The 26,950-nt window shown below is 44.4% G+C and overlaps 1 protein-coding gene and 1 pseudogene across 1 annotated transcript; both read left to right on the forward strand.

The window, feature by feature from the left end:
* The first annotated feature begins 717 nt into the window (after nucleotides 1–717).
* On the forward strand, nucleotides 718–5,798 carry LOC123408088 (annotated as a pseudogene).
* A 7,857-nt stretch (nucleotides 5,799–13,655) lies between these two features.
* LOC123412007 (4-hydroxyphenylacetaldehyde oxime monooxygenase-like) lies at nucleotides 13,656–21,360 on the forward strand. The gene is made up of 3 exons (XM_045104963.1): nucleotides 13,656–14,167; nucleotides 20,002–20,442; nucleotides 20,545–21,360. The coding sequence occupies exons 1-3, from the start codon at nucleotides 13,682–13,684 to the stop codon at nucleotides 21,166–21,168; spliced, it is 1,551 nt and encodes a 516-aa protein (XP_044960898.1). The 5' UTR covers nucleotides 13,656–13,681; the 3' UTR covers nucleotides 21,169–21,360.
* Nucleotides 21,361–26,950: the final 5,590 nt, after the last annotated feature.

Here is a 26,950-nt window from a genome sequence, read left to right on the forward strand (position 1 = left end):
GCTACCACGAATCATCAGTGTTGTTTTTTTACTACGATCACGTTGATATTTTTTTGCTACAATCATTTTTTTGTTGCAACCGTGGTCGAAATTTGCTGCATCGAAGAAATTTGCTGGAAGGACAAATCTAACGATGTGGCCTGCGTTCGGCCGGCAGATCGGACGGCCCGCATGCGGTCGGCCGCAAGTCTCGGCCGGCGCGCCGCACTGGACGATTTCGTTTTTTTTCTCAGGAGGAATAGTCTTACGCTGACATATTCAATATCCATCCATAGCGATTGGAGTTGCATTCCAGTACATACATCCTTATCACGGCATGTACAGTGGCGTCCACTAAGCCGTCTATAAGAACTGCCATGTTGGATTTTTTTTTTCTACGTGGAAGGGAGAAAGGGAGGAGAAAGAAGGAGGCCGTCCTATTCCCGTTGTACGTCCTGAAGTTTGCAGTGAGTCATTCCTTTTGCCTAACTGCCGTGTTTTTTATCATCAAGATTTTTTCTTTTAGGTGCTACAGATAGTCAAAGAGACGACCTGTGTTGTACATGTCGTTTTTACAGCAATCTACAACTGACGTGGAAGACTATTATAGACGGCCGGTATCTAAACTGATGTATCTCTGTGTAGTAGCTGACTTTCACCATGCTCAACGGCACATTCATGCACCAACTGCGCAACCACCATCGTATGTGCACCACACCGTTACAGTCTAGCGCATGCATGATTCGATCACAAACTACTGAGTTTTCTCTAGGAAACTATGCCGGCCCATCCTTGGACGACGGCCAGTTCGCATACCAAGGCTTCACTGGCGCGAACTTTACACTCGCTCACCGCCGTCCTGCCCAGCGGCCTGCTTGCCTTCAGGAACTTCACGCAGCACACAAAAGCCCAAGCCTTCTACCGCACCGAACTACCCTTCGTCAACAACAAAACCGCCGTGGTTGTGTGCTCCTTCTCCACATCCTTCGTGTTCGCCATCGTACGGCCTGAACGACCACGGCTCGCCTTTGTCGTGGCCCCGACCACCAACTTCACCACCACAAACGCCTGCCAGTATGAAGTCCTCCTCAAGGTCATCAACTGTACAGCGCCATTTTCGCCGTCAAGAGAACACCATCCCGAGACCTGAGTTTTGCGACATCAACAACAACCACGTGGGCATCGACGTCAACAACCTCGTGTCGTGGCAGGCCGAGCTGGCTAGGACCTATGACAATGACGGCGGTGAGGGTGTCTTCCAGGAACTGAGGCTTAATAGCCGCGAACCCATGAAGGTGTGGGTGGACTACGACAGCCAGGTTTAGTGTTTTGATTTTCAGAATGTGATTTTTTTCCCTGCAGGTCGAGATGCCCGAATTTCGGCCATTTTTAAATATTTCAGCTGAAATTTGAAAAACATCTTACCGGAATTTGGCTGAACTTTGACAGAAATTTGCATTATTTTACTAAAATCTATTTTTCGGCCAAAAGGTATTTTCGGCCCGGTACCGAGATGGCCGAAATTCAGCTGAAATCTGTTAATTTTAGCCAAAAATCAAAACACACACCAAGCAACTCGAGGTGACATTAGCCCCCGTGCAATTGCCCAAGCCCATGAAGCCTATGATCTCCTAAGCCATCGATCTCTCCACGATCATAGCGGACGCCATGTCATCGGCTTATCGGCATCATCGGGGATCGTGTGAGGGCAGCAATACCTGTTGGCATGGACCTGTCCCACCGCTTGACTACTACAAGCTTCATGCCCTCCCACGCCTGGGAACCAAGCTTGGGTCCAAGCCTCCAAGGTTTTGGATATCGTATTGTCGCTGGCCAGCGCCCAACGCATTGCTGGTCGAAGCGGCGCTGGCTGTGGCCTTCTTCTTTTTGTGGCGTCGACGCAGTTTCGTGGAGGTGTGCATAGGATGGGAAGACGAGTTGGGCCTCCATCGTTTTGCATACAAGGATCTGCATCGTGCCATGGATGGGTACAACAAGCGGAATTCAGTGGGCATCAGAGGATTTGGGAGAGTGTACAAACGGCTGCTTTCTGCGTTCAATTTGGAGATCACCCCGAAGAGGGTGTCACATGAACCAAGGCAAGGACTGTGGGAGTTCGTTGCGGTGGTGAACATTGGCCGGTGGTGAACATAGGCTGCCTCCGGCACCAGAATCGTGTGCGGTTAATTGGCTACTGCCGACGGAAGGATGAGCTTCTATTGGTTTACATCTACATGTCAAATGGAAGCCTTGACTAGTATTTGCACGATCCAAACATGCCAGCCATACTTTTGCCTAAAAGGTTCTCGATCTAAAGCAGGTTGCATCAGGCATGTTGTATTTCCATGAGGATTGGGTAAAGGTTGTCATTCACATAGATACTAAGGCAAGCAGTGTGCTCTTGGACGATCATATGAATGGATGCCCCGGCGACTGTGGCCTATCAAGGCTATACAATCATGGAACTGTTGCTCGAAGAACCCCACGTTGTTGGCACCATTGGATGCCTTGCACTAGAGCTTGTGCACACCGGGAACACAACACCATTAACCAATGTATTCACATTTGGTGTGTTTCTCCCAGAGGTTTCATGTCGGCGACGGATGATCGAGCATGGCGAGCGAAACAACCCTCCAGTGATGATTGATTGGGTGCTTGAGCGCCACCGCAGTGGATTGTTGCACGAGGTAGTAGATCCTGTTAAACACGTAGTTGTATAGAGTTTGTTCGTATCTTGTATGCCTCTTGTAGCAAACCCTATGTATATCCGGGATGCCGGTTGTGCCCTAGAGCACATATATATATTGATCACAGGGGCCCCCTAGAGGTTGTGCCGATCCAATCTATCTTTCTCTCTTTCTCACATGGTATAAGGCCATCCCGCTTCATAACACGATGGGCACTCCTACTGCTTCCGTCATGACCTCCTCCACTGTAGCTTCTGTCTCCCTCCCGGCCACCCTCTCTGTGCCTGCTACCACGACGATTCCTCCTTCCTATGCCAGCCTCATTACTGCCAAACTCTCCTCCTCCAACTACCAGATGTGGAAGGCTTAGATTCTCCCCCTCCTTCGCATCACCAATATCACAAGCTACATCGACGGCACCTTACCAACTCCGGCGCGCTTCATGCTGTCGGATGACATAGAGGCGTGTGCTCCCAACCAGGAGGACACCAACTGATTCCGGCTGGACCAGATCGTCCTCAGCTATCTGCTTGCCTCTCTCACAGACGACATCCTTGAACAGGTGATCCGGTTCGACACCGCTTGCACCATCTGGGCGCATCTTGCGGAGATGTAATCCACCCGATGATGTGCCAGCGTTGTGCAGATCAAGATAAACATGGAGAACTTCAAGAAGGACAACCTCTCCATGGTTTACTACTTCGCCAAGATCCGCGCCAACGCCGATCAACTCGTCGCCACTGGTCGCCCCATGCAAGATGACGATATCATCACCGCTGTCTTCACAGACCTCGACAGCGAGTACGAGCCGCTCATCACTGCTGTAACAACCCGTATCGACGTCATGACTCTCGGGGAGTTCTACTCTCGTGCCATCGCCTTTGAGTGCCGACGTGAGTCCACAACCGCTCGTCTTCTTCAGGCTGGCGGCTCCTCCATCAAATTCCTCGCCCACGACATGAATGGCAACACCAACAACAATCGCGACAGGGGAAACTACCGTGGCAAGGGTCGTGACAACTCCGGTGATCACGGTGGATTCAACAACAACTATCGGGGCGGTGAATACGGCCATCGTGGTAGTGGTGGCGGCAACCGGCCGCAGGGCGACTACGAAGGGAACCGCAAATGGAGACCGCGGAGACCATGCTGCTTGTAGAAATAATTGCGTCCAATGTCAGTTGTATCGTGGCCCTGGGCACTTTGCTTGGGAATGCGGCCAGCGCTACAACCAGGCACCTCCACCACCAAAAATCAATGTCGTCGACTATAATTGGGTCTATAAGATCAAGCACAAAGCTGATGGTTCTGTCATCGTTTCAAAGCCCAACTTGTTGCCAAGGGATTCAAGCAAAGGTATGGTTGGATTATTATTATACATTCAGTCCGGTTGTCAAGCTTGTCACTATGCGTTTAGTACTTTCCATTGTCATGTCATGTGGTTGGTGTTTGTGGCAGTTGGATGTCCGGAATGCCTTTCTCCATAGCATCCTTTAGCAGGATGTCTACATGCGCGAGCCTCACGGATGTGAGGATCCCTATGCCCCTCGCTACTTGTGCAAGCTTTAGAAAGCCCTTTACGGCCTCAAACAGGCTCCTCAAGCATGGTACTCTCGGCTGAGTTCTCGACTCCAACCACTTGGTTTTCTGGCATCTAAGGCTGACACACCACTCTTTGTCTTCATTCTGCAGGTGTCACTATGTTCATGCTTGTCTATGTTGATGATATCATTGTGGCCCACTCTTCCGCCAAGCTGCTTCCTGATCTTCAGTCGTCGTTTTCTCTCAAGGGTCTTGGTCCACTTCATTATTTTCTTGGAGTTCAGGTAACGTCATCGCCAGGGGGCATTGTTCTATCTCATTAGAAATATATTGGCAATCTAATCCATCGAGAAAACATGAATAACTGCAAGGTAGCAACCACACCTATGTCATCGAGTGAAAAAATCTCCAAAGGAAGTGGGTCCCCTCCTGGACAAGATGACAACACTAAATATCAGAGTCTGGTTGGAGCCATGCAATATTTGACACTCACGATACCAGATATCTCTTGTGCAGTAAATCGAGTGTGTCAGTTCTTACATGCACCAACTACTGTACATTTTTCAGCTGCCAAACGCATCTTGAGGTACTTGAAACATACGCGATTTGGGTCTCTCCATATGGAAGTCCCCTTCCTTATTGTTGAGTTGCTTCTCAGATGCGGATTAGGCTAGATGTAGTGATGACCCTATATACATAGGTGGCTTTGTAGTATTTCTTGGACCCAATCTTGTGTCTTGGAGCTCAAGAAAACAAGCCATTGTCTCTCGATCAAGTATTGTGTCTGAATACAAGGCATTGGATAATGGTATAGCTGAAGTAATATGGATACAGTCTTTTCTTGGAGAGCTTGGGATTTTTATGTCACAACCTTTAGTCTTGTGGTCTGATAACCTAGGAGCCACCTACTTTTCTGCTAACCCAATCTTTCCTGCCAAAACAAAACACATTGAGGTCGATTTTCATTTTGTTCGTGAAAGAGTGGCAGCCAAGGCATGTTGATGTTTGCTTCATCTCATCCAAGGAACATATTGCTGATATATTCACTAAACCATTAGCAGAGACACCTTTTGTCTTCAATAGATACAATCTTAATCTTCTAGTTCAAAGTTTAGATTGAGGGGGATGTTAAACATGTAGTTGTGTATAGAGTTTGTTCATATCTTGTATATCTGTTGTAACAAACCCTATGTATATCTGGGATGCCGGTTGCGCCCTAGAACACCTATATATATTGATAACAAGGCCACCCTAGAGGTTGTGCCGGTCCAATCTATCTTTCTCTCTTTCTCACAGATCCACGACTAGTAGAAAAGTTTGACTAAGGAGGTTATCCTCGTCATGCAACTAGGTTTGTTTTGCTCGCAGCCATTGCATGATGGAAGGCATAGTATGCCAAGGGTTATGCAATACCTAGATCACAGGCAATCGGCTCCTGACTTGTTGCCCACTTACACGAGCTATAGTATGTTGGCGTTGAAAGAGAACAAAGCATTCGATTAGTACGACATGACGTACCCTCTCTCCGTGATTATCAGTGCTACGATGTCTTATGGGTCTTCGGCTACCATTCTTACTAAGGGGAAATAAGTTGTCCGTATGTATTCAACTTCTTTTTGACATTTCATTTAGAAAAATACTGATCTTTGAGGGCCATAAAAAATAATTTGTGATCCTAGGTAGCTGGAGCTGGCTGAGTTACTTGGGTCTGCCTTGTGCTTAGTGGACTAGAAATTTCTTTTTCGCAACCCATGCATTAGAATGTTTCCTTTAATTGTTCTACAATAACCATGTCCTTCATGGTATACCTAACGCAGGGTCAGTAGCAACCAACATTTACCCAGTATTAAGTCACCTACCATGACATTCTTTCCTTACAGGTGACTATAACTCGGCTTGTTATTTTTATTCCACTTGAATTCTTTGAGTCTCTCTTAATCTCCATCAAACAACAGAAAGGTCAGCTCAGGTGGATAGCACTGTGGAAGCATGACAAAGAGAGAAGGCTAGATCACTCTGTTCAAGCGGAAATGTTGTCAACACAAGCATTAGCCAGAATCTGGCAGATCATGAAGGACTCAAGGCAGATCATGAAGGACTCAAGGCTAATGAACAACCATGTACAGTTAAGGAGGACAAATCCAGACCTCTAGCGATAAGATGGTTCGGGCCGATGACTCGATGCTCACCTACACAGGGGTGCACCATCGACTTGGGATGGAAGACAACATGTTTACATACCCGGAAATCCAGGCTCTAGTTATGACCGATTAGCAACCAATCCTTATGCCAATTCAGGCTCCTGTAACCTAGCTAGGCTCGACGGCCTATTTAAGGAGGGGTATGACTTCCCTCATAGGTAAACCCAATCTCGAACCACGCTACCAACCCTAGCAACCTTGAGAACATATATTGAGACCTATCAATTGGCATATAGCGACAAGGAATACAATCCACGAATATAGGAAGTATTACCTCCTCCCGCGTGCATGAACCTATATAAATTATGTGTCCATGTGCACCCATATAGACCAGGCATCCATGGTTGGATGAGAGATCCTCGTTGTTGGCATGAGGGCGGGACCATTCAGAATCGATCGTGCTCAACGAGCTTGCATGACTGGAGCCTCTTGATAGGAGAGCGACCCAGTTCTTCACTTCCATAATCTTTAGAGATTGGAGCCTCTTGATAGGCCTCGTGAGCCTCCTCTCCACCTTGTTCCAGATTTGAAACCGTCCGACAACTCCTTCTGAAGCTCATGCAACTGTAAGCAGCCACAAAATCAAAGAGAAAAAATTTCAACGAAGATGTATTTAACCAATAGGAATTAAAAGAGTTGATGCATGAGTACAGAGTAGTGCATCAACTATTTTTTACTCTGATCATTTTCAAGAACAAGCCTGTCAAATTATTTGCGTAAGGTCAAAGGAGTAGTTTGTACATATGACTATTCAGCCTAATCCAGTGTAAGAATTTTATGTAAAGAAGAACCAAGAAGCTGCAAGAAGAAAAAGCTTCGATGAGTTTATACAGAAAAGACTTTAGCAATTCTCTCCGAGCACCATCATTCAGTAGTTAAATAAGTCCATTTACTGGTTAAATAAGTCCATTTACTAGTTAGAAATGGTTTTAAAAACTATAGCGACCATATTTGAGATTATCAGGCATTCAGAACCAAAAATCATTATGTATTTTTTCCAACAACATATGCTTCACTTCCCAAGCGCATGACGGGCCTTCATATTGAACATAATTGCATTTGTCTGCATTCCCCTAGCAATGAGTGCAAAATTCACTTTTAGCAATAGCGGTTTCATAAATTTGTCATACAAGAAATGCTTCCCTTACGAAGGTCATCACTTTTCCCTATAATTAATTTCAGTGATGCATCTGGAACTTGTTACCAGAGGAACCTCATGCTCTTCAGATCACGAAAGAGCACCAACAAGAAAATAATTAGTTACAGGAATAAGAATCATCTGCAGCAAGAACAAATTTACTTAAAAGGCTGGCTGCTGATGAAGAATCATTTAGAATTATAAACATATTCACAGAATGTTACAACTAATCACAAATATTTTTTATTGTACTGTCCAGCAAGTGACCGAATGTATGAATGGTCAACCTGGCTCATCGAACATATGCTCTCAGATTTTACTACTATGGCGAAATGGTGAGGAACCATGTTAAAACAAACTTCACTGTAAAACCATGAAGAAACTATATATATATAATTATTGCAAGCGCACAATCTAATTTCTGGAACCAGAGAAAGCATAACCTATGTCTCAATATGCATTATGTTCTCCAATTTGTACTAAACTTTTTAACTAAATGTAGGAGTGAACACTTAGTTATATATGAGGGAAATCGGCATCTGTGCTCATACTATAGAACAAAAAACCCAATCCATCTATTATGAGAATTGAGAAAACTGTAGATATACGCACTGTTAAAAAAAGAAATAAGGAAGTTACCTTTTGGACATTACCAGTCATGTCACACATCGACGATAACAAAAAAACTGAAGCATAAATGAACATACGCAAGATAGCAAAATAGATTGACATGGAAGTGGAAGGGGACTCCTTACCCAACATTTGCATGTTGCTACAATACAACCACCTTCGAAAATTAGGAGGGGTTATTCTCTTTGTCTTAGCACACACCTGTGTCTTCAGCAGCTGCTTCGGTTATGTGACAAAACCAACAAAAAGTCCTTCTATTAGAAAAAATAACATTGGGTAATCTCTTTCATCATCATATTCAAATAGACAATTTATGAAACCTTCCCCACCTTTAGGATGGGAAAGCAGAACATGTAATTTGTTATACCAGAAAAAGCACAATCAGTTGTTTTCATTAGTAAAAATCAATTGAACTATTGGGATACACAAATTAATGACGATTGCTTGTGTTGACTTTCCTCGCCACCTTGCTGAGTCATTTCTTTAAGTACTGTACTAACCTGCACATTCTGACATTCATGAAAGAGCCAAAAGGAAAAAAGAAGTTGGAATCCTAAATATCTTTGGTTTGCTGGGCAAGTATGTAGCAACCTACACAACCCAACATGATTTCATTAGCACTCGTTCATCCATTCAGGCTGTGTGTGCAAGATCAACACCAATGTTAGGTACTGTACTCCTGGATGAACACCAATATTACCTAGAGAGAGTGCAAGATCTGAAGAAAGCCATCAGATAGCAGGCCATCTTAGCAAATCAAGTAGGATTATGCTAATCAAGGAAGGCATGCAAAACGAACCAAGAATATCAATATTTGTGGTGAAGTTGCTTACCCACGTGAACAAAAGCGCCATAAACTACAATTAGGAAAAAATTATGCAAATCAACGGCGCCGCCGAAGTAGCTCTGTGTCGTACCTAAAACTACAAAATCATTGTCGTCATCAACCATGAACTACAATTATGAAAATCAACGACGGGCGCCGAAGTAGCTCTGTGGAGCGTCGCACGGCCCTTGTGGTGATGGGCTTGTAAAACCGAATGATGACTGCATGCACCACTTTGTCTGCCACCCCTCAACCTCCCCAAAGGCCCCAAAGGCTACGGCGCCCTTGGCGAGTGTCAACCCCACCATCGGCCCGTAGTTGTTCATGTACAAGACGACGCCGGGAGCGGGCGTGAGGCGGTGTCCTCTATGATCATGGGAAGCGGGACAACATGGCCATCTGCGATGTGGCGACAACCGAAAATCAAGTTGGAGGTTGGGATAAAGGGAGGGGAATGAGCACGCAACCATCAACAACGACGCAGCGGGCCGGCGGTCGTTACTCCTGGCGGGATCTAGACTGGCCCCACATATCAATACTAGTCTTTTCTGCGCACTTTGTGCTCACTCATGCGCACCCGGGACCAACTTCCCGGTCAGTCACCCATCCTAGAACTACTCCAAGCCAAGCACGCTTAACCTGGGAGTTCTGTTCGAATGGGCTCCCGAAAAAGAAGGAATTCCTTATTGATATGAGTAGTCTATCATCCCTAATAAGCCAGGCTATCACACCCTCCTTCTCTCTTCCACGGCCTGCACAAGGGACGTGACGGGATGGACGGAGCCACGGAGGCAACCCCTCCAGATTGGCTGGGGATCATGTTTGGAAAGAAAAAAACAGAATCTAGAAGGATTGGAGAGAAGGTAGAGGTGCTAGTCAGTCAGCAGTGGAGGCGGCCGGTGCCGGGAGGCGATGTGGTAGAAGCGACGAGCATGACAGAGAGAGAGAAGTCGGGGGACATGAAGATAGGTGAGGTGAACTATGTGCGTCCCCTGCCCTGAGAGGAGGGGCAAGCATGGGAAAACCGTATAAGGGGTGATTTAGCAAATTAGAACGGGCGAGAAAACCGGCAACGCTGGACGTGGGAGCAGGGTTGAAGCAAGGAGATGAATGAACGACGACTAACCTGCACGGATCATAACCAACCGCAGACTCCTCTTTTAGGAATAGAGATCCTTGACCACTTAATTACTTGGCAAACCACAGAAATGGTACAAAACCAGGTGGTTGGACAAAGCGAAGAAGTAGATGAAGTGAACTTGAGGAGACAATAATGGGAGAGGAGGAAATCTTCATTTTAATCTTCTGTTGGTTTTGGGGAAGGTGATCTCACATAAGAAGGCAAGGAAATTTGTTTTGATTTTTTAATCCTTAATTACCCAAGAATTGAATTACCATCTAGAAAAAAAAGTGCGAGAATTATTGCGGGATATAAAAGCCAAGCAGAATAGGATTGATGGGAAATCATATGTATGTTACGATTGTCTTGGTTTACAAGGAAAGAGTGGAGAGGAATATTTTTTGCTTAAAACATGTTATTTGTTTTCTAAAACAAATTGCATTGATGGAGATTTTTTGGATGTTAGGAAAGTGTTGGTTTTAGGAAACATGCGTGGTATTTTATGGAATAATTGATTATTTGGCAATGTGCTATCGCTTCCTCCCGTTTGTAACATGTCTCGTTGAAAAGATTGAAAATGTTAGCAATGTTTTTAATGGGATGGTGAAAAAGCCAATGTGAAGAGATGATAATGAAACATGAGGCGAAAATAATCCGCGGAGGCCAGACTACCAAATGAGACATTAGATGTAGAGATGATTGATGATTGATTTTATGGAATGATTGATGATTCATATAAGGTTGCAATTATTTTTAATTAAATAGACCGATTGTGCTCAAGATATGAATAGTTATCTTAGGGAAGTTGTGATGTGGAAGGAAATAGTGGATAGTGATTGATTGTGCTACGTGAGGGATCGATGATATGCGGAGAGGACGGATACAAATTGACAAGATGACCTATCAACTACTCCACTTCATTAGGAGTAGAGATTTGAACTTGTGAAGCAATATTCATTGTTTTTGTCTTTGAGTACCATCAACAGAAAAATCTTGCGTGTGGCTGGCGTGGGTTGGGTCCTTCCACGAACCTACTATATACCTGCCTACTCTCATGGACTAATTTGGCATGGATTGTGGGGTCCTGATAGACTAATTAGGCCATTTTGGCTGCGCTGTAGTCTCTGGTGACCGAAATAGTTACGCCAATTATGTTGACTTGTGAGTTTGTGAGTGGTACAATGCAATCAGTACATCGACCAGCCCGATAAGGCTAAGACTTTCAAGTTTCAATTCCTTCTGTTTGAATTAGCGTGCCGTGTATAGGACGTCTCCACACGTGACTTTTATATAGGGTAACCATTTTATGATCAGTATCGCCCACGTCTTCTTCCTTCCTCGTTGCTTTGGTATATATTTTACTTTTTGTAAGAAGAATCCAGATCTATTATAAGAATGCATATGAAGGTATAAACCACCTCAAACATAATGAAAGTTACGTCGAGATCCTTAGACTACCGAACCACCCTACTGCCGTCAGAACGTGCGTTTTATATAGAGTAACGATTTTATGATCACTATAGCCGACGTCTTCTTACTGCCTAGTTGCTTTTAGTATATATTTTACTTTTTGCCATAAGAAATTAGATCTATTATGAAAATTTACATACAATACAAAGAACCTTAAAACAAAAATAAAAGTTACTTCAAGATCCTTAGACCATTGATCCCGATTGTTGTCTGAATGAGCAGTTGTTTCCATTCTATTTCTGAAGCTGGCTTTACCTTCTTAATTAATGCCGGAAAGTCTTCGTGCACATTTTCCCAAGGGTCACTGCCTGGAGCCGCACTAGTCGCCTTTAAACACATGAAAGGATCTATACAACACCTAACACCAAATCTCATTATCGCGTGGGAGACTAGTATAGGATCTCAACTTAGGTGAGATCAATGAGATATTTAAAAAAGAGAAAATAGAAGACCCGTTCAAACATTCAAAACAAAATTATAGTCATGCATCAATGTTGGATGTACAACCTCAAAAAAATTTAACTCCTAAATCAACCTACACCAATAGAAACAAAAAAAAATCTAATAACTACTCACCCGAAGTTGCCACTATTCACATTTGAGTTTGTATTTTTAAAATCTCTAACCGTACATCAAATTTTTAGATGATTTTTTCGGAGATGTAGACACACCCCGCAGATAGGCTGCCAAATAATTTCAGTATTTTCGGAGATGTTGACACACCCCGCAGATAGTTTGCAGTTGATCTCATTGATCTCACCTAGTATATGATCTTATAATGGCCCCCCCCCCCCATTTATCGCACACACACAACGAACCTGTCATCCCAAGGAGGCGGCAGGAAGCTATATAGGAGCTTCGCCAACTAGGTCTAGATGAAGTAACACAAGGTGGAGCAGAGCACGTAACACAAACTCGAAGAAGAAGCACTGTCATCTGGATGAGCTTGACACCCGCGAGGACAAAAAACATAGCGAAGGGAAGGAAACCCTTGGGAAGGAGCGGGGCATGACTAAAGGTAACTGGTCAAGTCGATCAACCGTGCTTGGTATATTCTCCCTTCATTCCTTCATATAAGGTGTACCTATTTTTTGAAAAAAAAAAATCATAGTGTAAGGTGCATTTCTTCTAATCCTCATAATACCCTTTTTAACCCTCTAGAAAAAGGAAACTATCTCTCTACCGAGTGCATGTATCTCAACATGTAGAGGAAAAAAGTATATCTGTCCGATTGCGTGTATCTCTTTCATTCCTAGCCTAAATGATTTACGTACCGCTAATCGCAAATTACCTAAAGGTAATTTTATCCTAAATTATTCATAATTATGTGTCTTGGTCAGCCAAAAATAATACACCTTAAATAAAGGAACGGAGGAAGTAACTCAAACATACATGAGCTAGCTGAAGTATATATAGTTAGTTCATTTGCTAATTCACAGCAGTTATGTTGACTTGCACGTGGGTTTGTGAGGGGCGCTCGTCAATGAAACTTGCAAGGTGTCTAAGTAAGCCAAACATCACGTGGAGGAAGGGGCTGACTTCTTCGCAGCCACATGGAGTAACAACCATAGAGTAGTACTTAACTCAGCAGCCGGAGAAGAATAGACTGTTCCAAGTCATTGTGATGCAAAGTCGTCTCTTCTTCTCCTTCGAATACTCATCAACTAAACTTGAGATACTGGCGGTGCCAGAACTAGACTTGTGTAGTGAATTTAAAGTTATGTATTATATTAATTTTTGCCAAGATATATATACATGTACTACCTCTGTTCTTAAATATAAATCTTTTTAGAGGTTTAACTAAAAGTTACATACGGATGTATATAGACATACTTTAAAGTGTAGATTTACTCATTTTGCTCCGTACATAAATCTCTAAAAAGACTTATATTTAGGAATGACGGAGTATGTGTTGATTTCACAAAAAAGCTGGGTAGTCAATTGACCACTTAGCTGGCTTGGCCACCACACATGCCATGTGATAATGCAAAGTTTCTTCTTCGTTTTGTCCCCTTTGCACAACAGTTTTTGTATAAAGTTCGCACATACACGAGCTAGCTGAAGTAGTCAGTTGTCACCAAATAGAAAATGGCGATCCCACTTATCTCGCTACTCCTCTCCCTGCCCCAACAATGGCAGCCCGTCCTCTTAGCACTTCTCTCCGTCGTTTGCCTCCTGCTTTGGACCAGGAGCTCGTCCAGGAAAGTACTCAAGCTGCCACCAGGTCCTTCCGGGCTGCCCCTGCTAGGCAACCTGCACCAGCTCGGCCCGCTGCCGCACCGAACCCTGCGAGACCTGGCGCTGGTCCACGGGCCGGTGATGCAGCTGCAGCTCGGCAAGGCGCCCACCGTGGTGTTGTCATCGGCGGAGGCGGCGTGGGAGGCGCTCAAGGCTCATGACCTCGACTGCTGCACGCGGCCCGTCTCCGCGGGGATGAAGCGGCTGACCTACGATCTCAAGAACGTGGCCTTCGCACCCTACGGAGCATATTGGCGGGAGGTGCGCAAGCTCCTCATGGTCGAGCTCCTCAGCGCGCGCCGTGTCAAGGCGGCGTGGTACGCACGCCACGAGCAGGTATGTCGAAGTTGCTCTCAATTGCCTTCATCTCCTCATCCATGGCGTGCGTCCAGCTAGGACTTTTTCTCGCCTCTACGAAGTTCGCCGGCTCCTCAACTCCGAACAGACATAGTCCGGAGTACTCGAGCGTAACTGGCTTTGTGTACTTGTAGACTTTCTTGAGGGTCTTGTAGCGACGAGGCCCTGAGGAGTCCGTTGTGGCTTGCGAAGGAGGCGACACAAATTGTGTCGGTGTTGATGCACTTGAGGAAGACGGCTGAGACCTTGGTGTGTCATCGACATCCGTGTCGTCGGCGTAGTCGTCGTGACCGTGACCATCATCTTGATTGTCGTCGTCACTATGCGCCTCGTTGTCGATGTTGTCATCGAGATCTCCGCCTGTGTCGTGCGCGGCGTTGTCGCTATCTCCTTGCGACCTATGCGCGTCGTCGTCGGTGTCGGCACCATGATGATCACTACCATTGTGGTCACCTTGGTTGGGTGTCTTGCCAATCACCTGGACATCCTCCCCTGCATCATCATCAGTTGGAAATTCAACTGTAAATATGTTACTGTTTGGAGCATCGTCGGCTGCGGCGCTCCAATTCCACGATTGGTTTTCTTCAAACACGACGTCGCGTGAAATCCGTAGACGCTTGGTTTGTGGATCGTAGAAACGGTATGCCTTGGTGCCAGAACTGCTCTCGTATCCGATGAACACCATCTTGGTGCTACGATCGGCAAGCTTTGAGAGGTGCGGCTCCGCCGTCTTCACATGTGACACGCACCCGAATGTCCGTAGATGAGACACATTCGGCTTACGTCCGTAAATTGCTTCATACGGAGTCTTGCCGACCACCGCCTTCGTTGGAGCCCGGTTGAGAAGATAGACCGCCGTCGAGACAGCTTCTCCCCAAAAAGTCCCCGGCAGGTTCTTGCTCTTGAGTAAACTCCTTGCCATGTCAACGACGGTTCGATTGCGCCTTTCAACGACCCCATTCTGCTGCGGCGTGTAAGGTGCCGTGAGGAACCTCTTTATGCCAATCTTCTCGCAGTAGTCATTGAACTCATTCGACGTAAACTCTCCGCCGCGATCTGTCCGTAGAGCGCGAACCTTCAGCTTGTGTTCCATCTCTGTTGCAGCCTTTAATTTCTTGAACGCTTCAAACGCCTCATCTTTAGATCGTAGGAGAATGACCCACATATATCTCGAGTAGTCGTCTACCACAAGGAAGAAATACTTCTTTCCAGCGTGAGTTGCCGGGGTGATAGGGCCACATAGATCACCATGGAGCAGCTCGAGTGCATCACTTGCACGATAGGTAGACTGAGCAGGGAATGGCCTGCGGTGCTGTTTTCCAACCAAGCACCCGTTACATACTCGATCAACATGGTCGATAACTGGCATCCCGGATACCATCTGCATCTTTGACATCTTCTTCAAGGCGTAGAAGTTAACGTGTCCAAATCTAGCATGCCATAACCACGAATCATCATCACTCTTGGCAAGCCAACACTCCGGTTGAGATTGATCAAGGTTGAGGATATAGAGCCTATTCCGTGAGCGATTAACACGAGCTAGCACGTTTCGGAGGTTGTCGAAGATCGTCATCACTCCGCTCTCTATATTCACCTTGCATCCATTCTCGTCAAGCTTCCCAATAGAGATGATGTTGTTGCGCAGCCGTGGGATGTAGTACACTCCGGTGAGTATGCGATGTTCGCCTGTGAGACCCTCAAAGAGGACAGATCCTTGCCCGCAAATCTCCACAGCTGAACCATCACCGAACTTGACCGAGCCTTCAACATCGTATTCCAGCTCGAGGAATTTCTCCTTGCACCCCGTCATGTGGTTACTGGCACCCGTGTCGAGATACCACGACACGTTCTGATCACCGGATAACTTTGGTGTCACTTTTTCCTCATGAAGTAGCACCTTCCGGCTTGGTTTCACAACCACCGTTTCAGCGAGATCACAAACTTCGGCCATCAGAAGACCTGGACCTTCGTCTTCCTGCTTTGCCAAATTTGCCTTGATCTCCCGCTTGTTAGGCTTTGGACAATCCTTCGCAAAGTGACCCATCTTATTGCAGTTATAGCACTTGACCTCGGACAAGTCCAAGTTCCGTGGTTTCTGCTCTTTAGATTGGCCCGCCTTACCACGACCTTGTGGTTTGCCTTTTCCTTTGCCTTTTCCGGTTTGTCCATCGCCCTTCGTGTTGCTTGAGCCTTCGCCACCGTCACGCCTTCCTTTGCTACTTGGGGCCTCCCAATCTGTGCGCGAGTACATGAGTTGGTCACTACCTCCTCCTTTGCCTTTTCGACAGCCACGAGCATTCTCTTCCCACGTCCGCAGGCGTCCGATCGCCTCCGTTATGGTCATGTCGTCGATGTCGTAAAGCTGCTCGAGCGTGCCGATGATGTACGTGAATTTATCAGTCACTGAACTGAAAAACTTCTTCACGATCTCGGTCTCCTCGAGCTTTGAACCAAGCGCGCGGATCTCTCCCACCAGAGTAGTAAGACGCATGGCATAGTCGTTCACCGATTCAGTTTCCTCCATCTGCAACTTGTGAAATTGGCGCTTCAGCACTTGTGCCCTTGCCTTGGTGACGCGATCTTCTCCGATCCTCATCTCCTTGAGTGCGTTCCACGCCTCTCTTGCCGTCTCAAACTCCGCCAATGTCATCAGCACGGAATCCGGCACAGACTGGGCTATGGCGGCCATGGCACCTTCGTCGGACTCGTCATCGACGTCGTCGTCCGTGATTGCCTGCCACACTCGAAGGGTTCGGAGAATAATCTTCATCTTCACCGCCCACACGCCGTAGTTGACGTCGGTGAGCATCGGGTACTGGATGGGGATGTTGCGATGCGCCTGGACGTTAGCGCCGCTCGTTCCTCCACCACTGGTTGCTGACTTGACGCCCTTCTTCACCTTGTCGCCGTTCTTGTTCGCCTTGGCACCGCCGCTGCCGGACTTGACCGACTCAGCGTCGCTGTCCGTCATCGTAGATCGTAGATCATCGAGGCTCTGATACCAATTGTTGGCTTTTGAACGTGCGTATGCAGCTGTACAGGCGTGCCTACGCGATTCTTGCTTCGGCCGGCTACTTGACGGAACTTGCGTAACTAGCGACACGAATAAAACTGATCGATGGATTTGATGGCTAAAGGCCCGTGTCGAGCCTTTGTTTTGTATTGCTTTTCGTTTTTCTGGTGTTACAATCAACACCCCTAGGGTGTCTTTTATACACGTCCACAAGGGACTATGGAAATAGACTAGGACTAGGAATCCTAATACTACTAGGACTCGGTTTGGCTTTCTTTCCTAATCCTACATGAGCAACATGATTAACATCTACATTAGGATGTCCAGGTGATTGGCAAGACACCCAACCAAGGTGACCACAATGGTAGTGATCATCATGGTGCCGACACCGACGACGACGCGCATAGGTCGCAAGGAGATAGCGACAACGCCGCGCACGACACAGGCGGAGATCTCGACGACAACATCGACAACGAGGCGCATAGTGACGACGACAATCAAGATGATGGTCACGGTCACGACGACTACGCCGACGACACGGATGTCGATGACACACCAAGGTCTCAGCCGTCTTCCTCAAGTGCATCAACACCGACACAATTTGTGTCGCCTCCTTCGCAAGCCACAACGGAATCCTCAGGGCCTCGTCGCTACAAGACCCTCAAGAAAGTCTACAAGTACACAAAGCCAGTTACACTCGAGTACTCCGGACTATGTCTGTTCGGAGTTGAGGAGCCGGCGAACTTCGTAGAGGCGAGAAAAAGTCCTAGCTGGACGCACGCCATGGATGAGGAGATGAAGGCAATTGAGAGCAATGGCACGTGGACGTTGCAAAGGGCTACGTTCAACGTCAAGGAGTTGACTATGATGAGGTGTTTGCACCGGTTGCTCGAATCGAGACGGTGAGAGTGCTCCTAGCTTTGGCAGCACAAGAGGATTGGAAGGTTCATCATATGGATGTTAAATCCGCTTTCCTCAACGGCGATCTCACAGAAGAAGTGTACGTGGAACAACCCCTCGGCTACGAGAAGAAAGGCGAAGAAGGGAAAGTTTACAAGTTCAAGAAGGCACTTTACGGGTTGAAGCAAGCGCCAAGAGCTTGGAACTCAAAGTTAGACCGAAGTCTAGTCTCGCTCGGGTTCAAGAGATGTCCCCTCGAGCACGCAGTCTATACAAAGAACTCCAAAGGCTCAAACCTGCTAGTTGGAGTTTATGTCGACGATCTGATTATCACCGGAGATAGCGTACAAGAAATTGAACGTTTCAAGGCGCAAATGAAGAACAAGTTTAGCATGAGTGATCTGGGATTACTCAGCTATTACTTGGGCATCGAAGTGAAGCAAAGCTCCGGAGAGATTTCCCTATGTCAATCGGCTTACGCGGTCAAGTTATTGGACAAGTGTGGCATGTCAGATTGCTACGCGTCACAAGTTGAGCAAGCGTAGCTCAAATCCGCCGGTGGACACCACAATGTATCGAAGCGTTGTGGGTAGCCTAAGATACTTGGTGCATACCCGACCTGACTTGGCTTATTCAGTCGGGATCGTGAGTTGTTTCATGGAGAAACCGACAACCGAGCACATGAGCGCGGTCAATCAAATCTTGCGCTATGTGAAAGGCACCATTAATCTTGGTTGCACGTACAGAAAGGGAAAGGAAGGATTGATCCTTCGTGGATATTCAGATAGCGACATGGCAGGTGATGTTGATGACCGAAAGAGCACAACGGGCATGGTTTTCTACCTTGGCCCGAATCCGATTAGCTGGAATTCTCAGAAGCAAAAGGTGGTGGCACTGTCTTCATGCGAGGCAGAATACATAGCGGCAAGCACGGCGGCTTGTCAAGCAGTGTGGCTGAGAAGACTGCTAGCTATTCTTGCAAAGCGGGAGGTGCAGAAGGTGTCACTGAAGATCGATAACCAAGCTGCAATCTCGTTGTGCAAAAATCCGGTTCATCACGAAAGGAGCAAGCACATAGATACCCGGTTCCACCATATCCGGGAGTGCATTGGAGAAGGGTTGATCGAGGTTCAACATGTGAACACGAAAGACCAACTTGCCGATATTTTCACCAAGTCCCTCGGTCGACAGAAGTTCATCGAGATGAGGAGGAAAGTCGGAGTGCAAGAAGTGAAGTCAAGCAACAAGATTAAGGAGGTGAATGTAGATGTTAATCATGTTGCTCATGTAGGATTAGGAAAGAAAGCCAAACCGAGTCCTAGTAGTATTAGGATTCCTAGTCCTAGTCTATTTCCATAGTCCCTTGTGGACGTGTATAAAAGACACCCTAGGGGTGTTGATTGTAACACCAGAAAAACGAAAAGCAATACAAAGCAAAGGCTCGACACGGGCCTTTAGCCATCAAATCCATCGATCAGTTTTATTCGTGTCGCTAGTTACGCAAGTTCCGTCAAGTAGCCGGCCGAAGCAAGAATCGCGTAGGCACGCCTGTACAGCTGCATACGCACGTTCAAAAGCCAACACTCAAGGCTCATGACCTCGACTGCTCCACGCGGCCCGTCTCCGCGGGGATGAAGCGGCTGACCCACGATCTCAAGAACGTGGCCTTCGCACCCTACGGAGCATATTGGCGGGAGGTGCGCAAGCTCCTCATGGTCGAGCTCCTCAGCGCGCGCCGTGTCAAGGCGGCGTGGTACGCACGCCACGAGCAGGTATGTCGTATGCCTAGTCACGGTGCACCGAAGGCAGTCAAGATGATACAACCACGTAGGGTTCACATCCGGTATCGGCATAGTTTATCTCTAATTACTTAAATGTTGTATATTGTATCCATGATTAGGTGGAGAAACTGATGAGCACGCTGAGTGGTGCGGAAGCAAAGCCGGTGGCGCTGGACGAGCACATCTTGAGCCTCTCCGATGGTATCATCGGCACGGTAGCGTTCGGCAACATCTATGGCAGCGACAAGTTCTCCCAAAACAATAGTTTTCAGCACGCGCTCGACGATGTTATGGAGATGCTATCCAGCTCCTCCGCCGAGGACTTGCTCCCCACAGTCGTCGGCCGACTTGTGGACCACCTTACCGGCTTCATTGCGCGCCGCGAGCGAATATTCACACAGTTAGACTCCTTCTTCGAGACGGTCATTGAGCATCACCTCGACCCTAAGCGTGTGCTACCTGAGAATGGCGGCGACCTCATCGACGTCCTCATCGACCTTTGGAAGAAACCGCATGGCACATTCAGCTTCACCAAGGACCACGTCAAGGCCGTAATCTTTGTAAGTTAATAATTCAATACTTACAGTGCACATAGATTCTTAAGAAAAGAAATCAAAGCTGGTAATAAAATTAACCATTGACATGGTATTTGTGATGTGTAGTCGACGTTCATTGCTGGGATTGACACTAGTGCAGCAACGATTGTGTGGGCTATGTCGGAGCTGGTCCGGAAACCACGCGTCCTCAAGAAGGTGCAGGGCCATATCAGGGCCGTGGTGGGAGGCAGCAAGAGGGTGCAACCGGATGACATGCCCAAACTCGGCTATCTCAGGATGGTGGTGAAGGAGACCTTGCGGTTGCACCCAGCAGCACCGCTGCTACTGCCAAGGGAGACCATGCGAGACATCCAGATTGGTGGGTACGACGTGCCGGCCAAGACACGGATCTACGTGAATGCATGGGCGATCGGCAGAGATCCGATAAGCTGGTTTAAGGACCCTGATGAGTTCAACCCTGATAGGTTCGAAGTAAATGACATAGACTTCAAAGGCGAGCATCCAGAGTTGATGCCGTTCGGTGCGGGGCGGCGAATATGCCCAGGCATCTCCATGGCCATGGCCACAATCGAGTTTACACTCGCCAATCTGCTCTTCGGTTTCCAGTGGGCACTCCCGGAGGGGACGACAGTGGATGATGTGCACATGGAAGAAGAAGGAAGGCTCATCGTACACCGCAAGGCACCACTTGTGCTCGTGCCCACCACATACCGCCAAGACCTTGCATAGAAAGTAAATGATCAATCTTTGCATAGATACATTTATCTACATATCCTAGAAAGGTTGCTGACATGGACAGAGAAAAGCCTTGTTTGTAAAAACAATGGACCACCCAAATTTGGAAATTAATTTAAGTAATTCGGGATGGAGGGAGTATATTGCTTGTGTTGAATATAATGAAATATAATTACATTTCTCTCCATTTTTTGTGCTATTTGTTTTGTTTATGGATGACTAGTTCATCATATGTGCCCTATCGCAGATGGAAATATCCTGAACTAATGTCTCCTTAAAATACCATATGTACAAGTGGACCTTTTTCTTTATCATAATTGAAACTCATTACTCACATACTTGTTTCTTCTCCGCCAAACCTACAATGACACCTAGATATATTGATTTGTGGCTTGAATTACTCTGAATGTTCTGAAACAAAATTAAATTATGCCAGCTACTATTTCAGTATGGCTTTGAGCACACGACTGCTATATTGTACACCATTGCCTAGATGGCGTATACATCTCCCATGACACACATTTATTCAAAGACCTAAAAAAAATACTAGATTCGTTAGACTTATCCACATTTGGCTTTAATATTTCAGTACTGTTCTTAGATATGTGGCACGTCAGTGACTTAGAGGAGCCAAGAAATCAGGTCACTGACTTAGAGGAGCCAAGAAATCAGGTCACACATGCAATACCAGATGGAATGACCACCCTATGGTAAACAACTAGGAAAGCCAGTGTGTAGTAGCAAATGGGTACTGGAGAGGACTGTCTAAAGCAAAACCACACATATTGCTCAGTGGGATCACGCAAAGGTCTAATGGGTGAAACAAAAAAGTTGTTATGCTAGTGTGAACTAGCCTCCAACTAATTGTTAACTGATGGTGGGTGGGAGCTAACCTCCAACTAATGGGGTATATCTTATATCTTATATCTTATCTACTATATCACTAATTAAACTCCCTAGGATTGAAGGTCTCACAATCAAATGAGGGCTTCGACTGGAATTTGTTCACACAATTTTAACCGGATCAACAATTTCTCAAAATTCTTCCATTTAATTTTTTTATACAATACTCTATGCTTCCTAAATATTAAATCTTCACAACTAATTGAAATTTAGAATTGGGTCATCCGATTTTGACCGGGTCAATAATCTCTCAATGAGAATTCTCATAGACTTCTTTTAATTTAAATGCTTCCTAATTTTGGAGCTCTCACATCTGACTGACGTATACAATTTTGAATTTGGTTCACATTTTCAAGGGATTGACGATTGCTCAAATTAATCGGCAGCAACCGACCAATAAAAACATATCAACTGAGTGCACCCTCTCACCACCTTGATAAAAGTAGTGCCAACATGTAACACTGTTGCACCAATATAATAGGCGTGGTTAATGATGCACAAAATTTTCTCACATCAATATGAATTGATTAGCGGATAACACAGATCGAATCGCACCACGGAAGACCAACCAAAACATCGTAGTAAATAAAGAAAAAACATAATTCATCATCTCGCCCATACACCAAATCAAATATCGCCTCAATTCCAAAATGGTAAGTGTTCAAAATGTCAAGTTTCTTATACTTTGATCAAGTTCGGAGAAAAAAAAAATCAACATTCACAATACTATCTCTGTAACTTAATAAACGACTTTTTTGACATAGACAATGTCAAAAAAGTCTTATACTAAGTTATGAAGGGCGTACTAAATAAATAAAATATGAAAATTCATTTCATAATGAATCCAAAGATATCGATTTGATATTATGAATATTGATATATTTTTCTACATATTTGATCAAACTTGAAAGACTTTTTACTTTTTGAAAAATACACCATATATAGTAAAACAAAATGTGTTAAAAAGAGCAAACCCAACAAAATCAATGACGCAACAAAGCGCGCCTAACCCTTCTAGTATACTCTAGTATATATTTACTAATTTGATGCACTTTTCTGGCCTTCACGTTAATCCATATCCGCAAGATTAATTTAGCCAATCGATTCTAAATTAATGCTAAGGATCTATTCTATTGGAATTAAAGAAATCTGCACGTACGTATGTAAAGTATTAAACCTACACGTACACCACATTCCCAAGAGTCATCATGTGCACACAGTCTCAAATAAAATAGTCACATGTACATAATTAACAAGCCCTCATCACTACCTCTAAAAAGCCAAGTCCTCGTCTCTATCATCACCCAGGGTGCAAAATAGTTATTCTTGACCCGAGATAATCTTACGATCAATTTAAAAAAAATTACATTTAAAATACAAATAGTTACAATTATATTGAATCACTACGTAAAATTTGACAAAAGAAAAACAAACATATAGGTCACAAGACCAAACAAAATTGAATTTGTTGTAATTTTTTGCACTATTTTTGTATGTTCATAATTTTACGTGACATAAAATATTTTTACATTGATTATATTTTTTTACGGTCTCTTTTATGTCTAAAACAATACAAAATTTATGGAACATAAAATTACGGTACATTGATGTTAAAATAGAGGGGGTGAAGAATAACTATTTCTCACCCAGTGTGACGAATAGTGTTATATATATATATATATATCTATATATATATATATATAGGGAATGACTATTCATCACTGTATTTTCATATCAATGCACCGTAATTTTAGGTTCCGTAAATTTTGTATTATATCATACATAAAATGAGACCGTAAGAAAATATATAGTCACTGTAAAATATATTTTATTTCATGTAAAATTACAAACTTAAAAACATAGTGTAAAATATACATAAAATATAATTTTCTTGTCTTATGACCTATATTTTTGTTTTTTATGTCAAACTTTACGTAATGAATATATGTAAATGTAACTATTTATATTTCAAATGTATTTTATTTATGAAACGATCATAAGATTACCTGGATGAAGAATAACTTATTCTGCATATTTCAAATGTATTTATTTCAAACGTATTTCTATTTTTGGATGAAGAATAACTATTTATATTTCAAATATATTTTATTTATGTAACTTATTCTATTGGATGATGAATGGAGTTTCCATATATATATAAAACAATCTTTCCCTCATACTAAAGCGACTATAGCTTTTGTCCGTTCACCGTCACGGTGTTTTTTGCAAAAAAAAAAGTCCCTGTAATTTTTGATAATGAATCCGCAGTCCCTATTTGAGTGGATCTGGAAAATGATTTGATTTTGCAAATAAACCCCTGCATTTCTTCCTCCTCTCCTCGACCCTCAATAAGGAAGGGCCTGCAACAAAATCAACCAATAAGTAGTTGACTGGTTTAAGTTGAATTCTTTTGTGTAAAACATCAGTTTTAGTTTCTGCAAAAACTTTGTTACAAATCTTTGATATGAATCGCTTATTGCAGCCACGGACATGTTTAAGATGCCTCTCAAGTACTGCCCTGAGGACAAGGCGGCTTCTGAAGAGACACTAGGCTGAGGCTGAGGGAAAAACCGGGAGGCCAAGAAGTCAATTGTTCTATAATATGGTCTTAACAATGTCACTTACCTCATCAGACGGGTGCTGATATGAGTTATTTCTTTGTTTGACGTAATTTATCCTTATTGATGGCTTTTTTTTTGCTGCTCCGCTGGTGGTCTATCGACTTACATTCACCGTATGTTCACTTCCGGGCACTTGTACCCAAGGACGGAGCAACGGGACTGCTTGGGCCATGCCCCCCGCACGAATTTTCCCAAGAGCTGAAAATACTTTCGGTTCTCATGTTTGGCCCTCTCCAAGATTTTAACTCTTCCATTGCCCCCCTTGTGTAAGATTCTTGCTCTGTCCCTCCTTGTACCAAAGGTGTTTGCTGTGCCATAGTATATTTGTATCTTTTTTAAATCTGTTCATATTGATAGATGACAGTGACACTTAGAATGATAATTCATATATCTTTTTTTGTATATAAAATGTGGGCTGAATTTATAACTTCTGTAATTTAAAAACTAATATGTCAGCTATTTTGTGTCAGGTGTACTTTGATTTTATATATGGTGCAGGGTAGTTGATTCTTTAGAACTGTTTGGAGCAACCAAATTCAAGTGAGAACAAGATACTTCGTGGGTGTGTCCATGCATATGTCTATATATACGCTGGAACCCTCAAGCGAGTATGAACCAAATGAACGATATCCCAAGAGCTCAGGTGCATTTCAAAACTGTTCTATTCCTCCCACATTTAGCCAGCTGGAGTATCCTGCTCTCCCCAAAAACTCTTAGTGACGAAAGTGTACATGCAATGAGTTGTGTAGTACTCATATACTTTTTACCAAAAGACATTTGACTTTACTTGGTTCATTTTTTGTTCTGTAGTAATCGATCATATATTCGTGTAGTTTTGAAGGATCTGACATTTCAAGTTTTCTACATGTATGCATTTTTGGGACAAGGGTGGAGGAAATATCACGTGGGATTAGTAGGGTGTACTTTTACTTTTTTTTAACATCAAATGACAGTGAGCAAGGCTCCCACTGACTTTTTATTTTATCAGCCACCAGACATAAGAGTTACACACAGGGCTGAGATTACATATCATCCTAGGGCACTCCTACACACTCCATGGGCGGTAGCGTGTGAAAGGAAAAATTCTACAAAAGGTACCATGGAGGGCTTAACCCTATGGACAAGCAAAAAAGATAAACAACATGTATATGAGAACTATAGATAAGCAACATGAACGTGATCATGCTCGGTTGGATGCAATGCATGATACATGCTCCTGCTCAAGTGAAAATCAGATCATACCTATGTATATCTTCAAAAACTAATGGCGGGCTGTATGTTACTCTGTGTCGTGTATAATGAATTTTTCCTTGCCTGTTTTCCTTGTCATGACAATGTTTTTATAGCGTATCCCCCATTGCAATGCACGGGTAATTGTCCTAGTAATAATAAAGCACGGATTCCTTCTTCCCGTTCACTGTCATAATACGATTCGTTGCATAAGTTTACGCTTCTTCTAATAAACTTCGTACTTCCGTTTGTATGCTCAAAAAATAATATTTCAAGAAACAGATTCAAACCTAATCCCTGCGTATAAAGCACAATCAACTAGCCAACTCACCTACCACAAGTTTCTCTACAAAAGCAAGGAACTATGCTTATATTGATTGGCGCAACGGCCACTTGTGCTGCTTCGGTCACGTCATGTATCCAGCGGATCGAACACAACGTGTTGATGGGCCTGCATAAGGCTGCTCCCAATGCTCCACTTTGGATAGGTGCTAAGCATGCCAACAAGGCAAAAAAATCCTATGTGGCAATATAATTAAGAAGAGAGAGATGAGTTTGGTGTCCTCAGGAGGAAACGGTGCTAGTCACGGGAACCTATGCAAAACATTAAAAATGAAAGAAACTAGCCTATGCATGCAAGACTTTAGTTGTTAAACAATTAAATGAGGCAATCTTAGCAATAACAAACTAAGCACCAATGCGTTGGAGATTATGGTTGCTTAACATATTTAATGCTCTTAGCACCTCATTTAGCACCTTTGCATTGGAGGAAGCCTAATGCACCATGTGAGTGGGCTTCGGGAATACGCAAAATATTGTTGCTTCTACGGATCAAACTCAGGATATGTCCTTTCTTTTTAACGCTACAAGCCTACAAACCAGCAACCTTTAAATTAATAGCCCCACCATGGTACTGTTCATGAAATCATAGCAATTTATATACTCCAACGAGTAGACAATCAACAAGCCCATTGGTTAATAAATAAATGATGAGGTGTGGGATTGTGGGAGAGCCTGAAGCT

Source organism: Hordeum vulgare, chromosome 7H (genome assembly GCF_904849725.1).
Source record: "Hordeum vulgare subsp. vulgare chromosome 7H, MorexV3_pseudomolecules_assembly, whole genome shotgun sequence".
NCBI lineage: Eukaryota > Viridiplantae > Streptophyta > Magnoliopsida > Poales > Poaceae > Hordeum > Hordeum vulgare.

What these genes read in the sequence shown, in the direction of transcription:
- LOC123412007 (XM_045104963.1), top strand. Translation starts at nt 13,682, where the DNA reads ATGGCGATCCCACTTATCTCGCTACTCCTCTCCCTGCCCCAACAATGG. An exon ending in GGTACGCACGCCACGAGCAG is followed by an intron (nt 14,168 to 20,001) that starts GTATGTCGAAGT and finishes ATCCATGATTAG; the next exon opens with GTGGAGAAACTGATGAGCAC. An exon ending in ACGTCAAGGCCGTAATCTTT is followed by an intron (nt 20,443 to 20,544) that starts GTAAGTTAATAA and finishes TGTGATGTGTAG; the next exon opens with TCGACGTTCATTGCTGGGAT.